The 6,644-nt window shown below is 50.2% G+C and overlaps 1 protein-coding gene across 2 annotated transcripts in view; it reads left to right on the forward strand.

Annotated features, from left to right (window-relative positions):
- Dpt (dermatopontin) overlaps positions 1 to 6,366 on the forward strand; it is a 269,201-nt gene extending 262,835 nt beyond the window's left edge. For both annotated transcript variants that reach the window (XM_077802359.1, XM_026405219.2), the window contains 2 exons: positions 1,507 to 1,614; positions 5,331 to 6,366. In XM_077802359.1, the coding sequence (XP_077658485.1) occupies positions 1,507 to 1,614; positions 5,331 to 5,397 (175 nt within the window). In that variant the 3' untranslated portion in view covers positions 5,398 to 6,366. The remainder of the gene's footprint in view (positions 1 to 1,506; positions 1,615 to 5,330) is intronic.
- The last annotated feature ends 278 nt before the right edge of the window (positions 6,367 to 6,644 follow it).

The following is a 6,644-nucleotide window of genomic DNA, read 5'->3' on the forward strand; positions in this document are numbered from 1 at the left end:
GAAAGAAAGAAAGAAAGAAAGAAAGAAAGAAAGAAAGAAAGAAAGAAAGAGGGAGGGAGGGAAGGAGGGAGGGAGAGAAAGGTTGGTTTTAAAAAACAGATATTTAACAAAAAAAGAAAAAGAGAGAGAGAGAGAGAGAGAGAGAGGAAGTCCTGCTTCCAGGTCTCTGTAGAGGCCCCTAACTAACAGCCTGGTTTTCCTTCATCTGCACGTCAAGCAGACACACGCAGCCTGCTCTGGCCTGGGCTTGGCGTCTGATAGAGCATAATCATGTCTAGGGAAAGACAAAGATAGAAGGAGGGGAGATGAGCAATGTGGATGGAATGACCATGAGCTAGGGGTGGCCTTGGTTTCTGCTCCTGTCCGGAACTCCTGGGATGACCACTGTCCTGCTGCACCCAAACCAGGATCCTCCAAGGACCCCTGCAGCTGGAAACTCAGGCCTCTCAAGACTTCATGACCATCCTCATCATCTTAAGAGGAAGATCATCGGTCTACGGTGGGGAAGATCTTTCCACCATCGATATGCAATGACCTGGTCAACCTAAACCAAATGGAATCACTGGTGCTCACTCACTAGCTGTTTCCTGGGCAGCCCTGGGGATGTGGATACACTTGGAGAACCCACTTCACACTGAAAAGACTCTCTTGGTCTGAAGACCCCAGGATCAAAGCCCTTATGAGAACCCAGGGGCTCTAGGTTTACTCTAGGATGAACCATAAGAAGCCTGCTCAAGAGAAACCTAGAATTGACCCTACCTTGGGGAAGAAAGAAGGGAAAAGAGGAAGAGGAAGAAACAAATATCTTTAATGATTCCACATCTGGTATTTACCATAAGGTGGCTTCCATTCTTTTATAAGAACAGGAAACAGATTAAATGACTCTCCCAAGGACATTTATTTATTTTGCAAATATTTACTATGTACCAGGAACTGTTTTAGTTGCCAGAGAAACGTACACAACAAAAACTTCACATTTGTGGAGCTTACATTTTAGTTGAATAATTTTGAACACTTTTTCAATTGTGACCCATGATAAGAAATATGTATTAAACTATCACACAATAGGTACATCGCATCAATATACATATACATACAAAAAATTTACATCTACATACTGGCTGATCTTTATTGCATGCAATGCATTCTCTGATATCTTCTGTTCTTTTTATTTCTTCCTTTTTAAAACTGGTCATAGCCAAATCAATTTTATGATCTAATAGTGAGTCATGATCCACATTTTGTAAGCATCATCCCAGGTGGCTGGACTAGAGTGTGACTATTTGATGCTGCTTCCAAGCCTGGGAAGTCTGTGCCTCTTCTTGTCCAGCCAGGAACTGGAGGGTGGGGATGGGAGAAGGCTGCTGTCCCTGGGGCCTGGAGGAGCTTGGAGGGGGCTGTAGCCCAAGATGTCCCCCTCGCCTCTCTCCACTCTGTTTTCCACTTGCTCCCTGCCATCATGGCCAGCTTGATCTTTTCCCCCCTGCCCTCTTTGTGCTCCCACAGGCTGACGACAGAATACCCAGGCCACTATGGGGAGGAAATAGACATGATCTCCTACAACTACGATTACTACATGCGAGGAGCCACCACCACTTTCTCTGCCGTGGAAAGGTGAGATGGGGACCCCTTCCCCGGGGTCGGGGGCAGCAGAGGTAGGAACCGGTTCTAGTTGAGATCACACCTGCAGGAACAGCTGGCTGGGCTCCCTCCCCGAGTTTCCTGCTGGGTCAAGGGCGAGCCCAGGAGTTGGCTGGACAGCAGGAGGCCAGGAGAGGTGAGCTGGTGTGAGGAGCTCTGTTCACAGGGCGGCTCCCCTGGGAGACGAGGGTGGATCCCGCCTGCTCCCAGAGGAGTCCTAAACCTGGTGTCCCTTGATGTCCCCAGCTCTTCTCCACATTGATTTCAAAGAGCACTTCTCTCACCAAGCATCAAAAGAAGAAGGCAAAAATTGTTGGCAGAGTGTCCACTGTCACACTGGACCCTGTCCAATCCTGACGCTACATGACCCCCACTTTGGGAAGGAAGAGAGGAGAGGAGGGGCATGGGAGGGAAGGAATACAATGGCCGACTGTCTTGGTCGGTGGGTAGCTGTAACATAAAACCTTAGGCTGGGTGATTTATAACAAACCGAAAGTTATTGCTCACCTTCTGGAGACTAAGAAGCCCAAGATGAAGGTGCCAGCAGATTCCGTGTCTGGGAAGGACTGTTCTATGCTGTAAAGGACACTTCCTGTGTCCTCACAGGCAGACTGGACAAGGCAGCTCCTTTCAGCCTCTGTATTAGGGCACTAATCCCAGGGGTGGGGGCAGAGCCCCTAAGACTTAGTCACCTCCCAAGAGACTCCACCTCTTAATGCCAATACACCAGCTTTCAGGTTCCAGACTATGAATCTGGGGCGAGGCACTAACAGACCCCAGGGCACCCGCTAAACATAATTACAATGAAAAAGGAATACCTCAATCCTTGACAATGCTAGAATTTTTTTTATATGAAAGAGGAAACTTTAATCTAAAGAAGAAAGAAAAAAAATGAGCTTTTAAAATTCCCTCTCTCATGGTCAGCTCCCAACCCTACCTAGAATACATCAAGACAAAACAATAAGGAAATAAAAATCAAGATTCCTGCAGATATGTCCTTCCCCTGGAGTTCGGCCCAGTTCCACTATGATACAGAGAGGTACAGGGTAATTCAGGGGTCAAAGATTGGCTTGCCTACTTTTAATAAGGTGGTGGTCACTCTGTACAGAAATGAATTCCTAGAAAATGACCAGTGCCTATTTTGCAAACCAAATAAAACTTACATTAGCTCATTAGATAACTATGCTGAATTTGAGTGTGACTTATCTTTTGTGTATATTTATGTTTTCAAATGAGATTACACCTCCTTTGACTGAAGATAACTTATTTAAGATGGCATAGGGGTTTTTTTGTTTTTTAAGAAAGACATTAAGTAGCTCTGGAAAAGCCCAGTAGATGTTGGAGGCTCCATGAAGAACAAAACACCCACAGGAGAGACCCACAGCTATCATAACTTAACTCCCTTAGTTACCTATTTTCTAAAAAGAACAACTTAGAGAATATTACTTAGAATGAAACCCGTTTCATCCATGAGAAGAAACAGCTGAATGATGTACGCACAACAAAAAAAGGAAGGCCAAGAACTCAGTGAACGAGGGAAACTGTGCCACTGGGCAGGGAGGTGTTCCCCACAGTGCAACAGGCAACTGCCACCTAGTAGGGTGTCCAGTGCTCCTAACAAAGGTCAGAAAGAAATCGATTCTGCATTTCCTGGTTAAGAAGGCAGAAAAGAATGCAGTACAGAGAGAAGGGCATCCAAAATGATTGCAAAATAAATATATTTTGGCAGTTCAAATGTGCAATTCCTGATGGTTTGGAAATGTTCGGTCTTATGGATAACCTAGAATCATAGAAAACTGAGGAATACGTCATTGCATTGTTTAAAAATGAATACCACCACCACCCCCCCAAAAAAATGAGTATACCCATGCAATTTTGCTGCTGTCACTAATATCAGCAGCTTAAAGATCTCTAAGTTGGGTTCCTTGGCCCTTTTGAAGATGCTGAGGTCCAGGTTGGAGGGTATGGCCAGAGAGACTCCCTGGGCACCTGCCCGCCTTCATATGCAAATCATGGTGGTTCCCTCTTAGTAAAGAACTCGGGGACTGGCACGACCACTGTGGACATCTGGAGACAGACAGACAGAGGTGTGTCCTGTGGTTCTGCATGTGAAGCCTACACATTAGATGCCAGTAGTGTCCCATCCCCAGTTGTGACAAGCAAAACTGTTTGCAGACATTGCCAAATATTCACTAGAGAGCAAATGCACCCCTGGATGAAAACCCTGTCCTGGAAGGAACCCAGAGATTGAGCCTGGGGGCAGAGCTTGCTCCTCTGAGGACCAAGTATCTCTCTTGGCATCGATTAGGCAATTAGTTAACTAAAAATTAGTTAATTTTTCTTAAAAATCAGTAGAAATGCTGGGCCATAAAGTCTGATTTACCTCTGTTTCTTGGTACATAGGTACATAAGACTGGCCGCCAATCTGCTCAATATCTAAAACAAGCCATGTCCTCTGTGGACATTTGTAGAAACACACACCAATGAATAGCTGATAGATCATCCAGAGCCTCAGAGGCTTGCCCTGGGCATCTCCTCCCTACTGCCCTACGCAGGTACCTGGAGCAGCAGGCAGCGCTGGGAAGCCTGCGTGGGCGGCTCCAGGGGGCGCATCGATCCCCAGAACCGGTGGTTATCCCACCTCCCATTCAGAAGCCAACTCTGAGTCAGAGGACCCCAGGGTGCTTTGGGAGGGTTTGAAGGATTGAATACAGGGAAGCTATTTTTGCCCTTTATCGGGACTGGGCAAAGGGTATGACAGCTTCGTCCTCTAGTGGGGTCAGGGGCACCTTGCTGGGGGGCAGCATGGTGTGAGGTCCAGCAGACTTGGAGTCTGACTCATCGCCTCTTATTCGTGTTCCCTAAAAGCCATCACTTAGCCCTCCCAGCCTGCCTCTGCCCCTCAACCCAAATCACGTGAGACACTGAGAGAGCAGGCTGAGTGCCTGGAGGGCTTCCAGTCCAGCCACCAGTGACACTGTTAAATGGGGCTGGGTCAGCAGAGCGTCGGGCAGGGTGGCACCCAAGAGATTGTTATTAAATGGTTGAATGAAGACATGGCCCTGTTCTTAGCAAGGAACCTCCCCTGACAGGTAGCCACACCATGGTTTTCAAAGTTGAGCAATTCTGTGTCCCCTGGGGCCCCTCCCCACTTGGACTCAAGGGCCACTCCATTTCCTGTGTTCCAGAAGGCGGGCATTTCCTTTTCACCTGGGGAGCGGGGTCCTACGTGGTCCCCTCCCTTCATTTCTCTGCTTAGTGCTTTCTTAAGAGACACACAGGAGTGCAGGTGGACTGGCACCGTGAGCGCTCAGTCAAGAGGGGTTCCATGAGAACACAGTGGCCCCAGAGAAAGAAGTTTCGTCTCAGTGGGAGGCGGAGGGTGTCAAACAAGTGCTTTCACCATGTCGCTAGCCTCTGGTCCTTGAGGTGCTCAGGGGACGCTGTGGGGAGCTGGCCACCAGGGAGGAACAGGAGCCTCTGTGTGGCTGGAACCTCACTGTCCCCTTGCAAGGGGCAGCCAGGCCTCCTGCAGATGTGTCGGTTCTCTGGAGACTTCATGGACAAGTCCTCCAAGGACACGGTGAGCTTTGGTGTCCCTGCACTCCCAGATCCATCCTGTTCCCCAGCAGGTTCTTCCCCTGGTGGGTGGCTCTTCTCCCTGACGTTCCTTCCCACTGTCCCCACAGGGATCGCCAGTGGAAGTTCATCATGTGCCGCATGACAGACTACGACTGCGAATTTGCAAACGCTTAGATCCGCTTCTGCCAGACCTGGGCAAAAGGAAGGGGCCTGGAGTCCCAAGTGTCCTGCGTGTGACTTCAGCCGGAACTCCCCCCCTCCCCCCCAGCTGTTTCTGCCGCTCTTTCTTCTCCCTGATGCGGGAACAGCCGTGCCAGCCGCCTGGGCCCTTCTCATGGCACCACATTTATAAGGACATCCACAATTAAGCTGCGTTTCTTGCTTTCAACATATCCCATAGCAACTGTCTCCCATGACTGGCCACACTCCCTGCAGGGCACGTGCCCACTGGGCTCCCAGGCGCCTCCTGGGGCCTGGCTCGCCTTGCTGCTGCTTTACTGTAAAATGAGCTTTCAGTTCAGCACAGTGACCTGGGAGGGAGGGAAGGAGAGGGCGGGCGGGCAGAGCTTGGGGAGGGGTGTAGCATAGGTGCTCTCAGCTAAGTCTGTTGGAATGACACCCAGGGTCCTCACAAAGCAGGCCTCTGCCTTGAAGTGACGTGTTTCCGCCCCCCTCCACAGGGTCTCTGTGCTCCAGGGACCTGCAGGTGAAAGGAGGGGTGGAGGGGGTGAGGGCAGAGTTGAACCTCCTCAACTCAAAGGCGAAGGTCCGTCTACCACCATGAGGATGTGTGCAGGGGCCACGGAGCCGTAGAATCATGTCAAGAGAAAGGTCAGAGAGTGGGACTCAGACTGGGAGCTTGGCGAGATGAGCGTGGCCGGGTCGCTCTGGAGAATGGGAAGTAGTGTGGGGTTACTGGCAGCCAGAGGCCAGCCCAGGACTCCCGGGGGGTGGTGGCACATGCCTGCAGCCCTGGGGCCGCTGGCCAAGCCTCCTGCACTGGGCCTGGGTGTCTGAGGATTCCTGCCTAGGTTAGCACGGGGTGTCCTCTGCTGAGGTGAGACTCTCTCTTCCTCCTATATATGTCTGTCCCTGGCCCTTTGTACTCTCTTCCTCATAAAAGGAATAAAATTTTTAACATGACTGGGCTGCAAATATCAAGGGTCCGTCTTGCTCCATCCCCCTCCCCCTCCCCTTTCTGATTAGTCATTCATTCATTCTGCAGACCCAGCTCAGCCTTGTGATCCGCCCAGGACCCTGGAACACAAAGACCACGCTGGCAGAGTCGGGATCAGATAGAGTGCCCAGGGCTGGCTTTACCGGAGGATCCCAGAGGCGGAGCACATTGTCTGCCTCTGAGCCTGGCTGTCTCTCCCCCGGGGCTTCCTTCAGCCATGCAGACCCCATGTGTCACAGCAGTT

Source organism: Urocitellus parryii, chromosome 9, assembly GCF_045843805.1.
Source record: "Urocitellus parryii isolate mUroPar1 chromosome 9, mUroPar1.hap1, whole genome shotgun sequence".
Taxonomy (NCBI): Eukaryota; Metazoa; Chordata; class Mammalia; order Rodentia; family Sciuridae; genus Urocitellus; species Urocitellus parryii.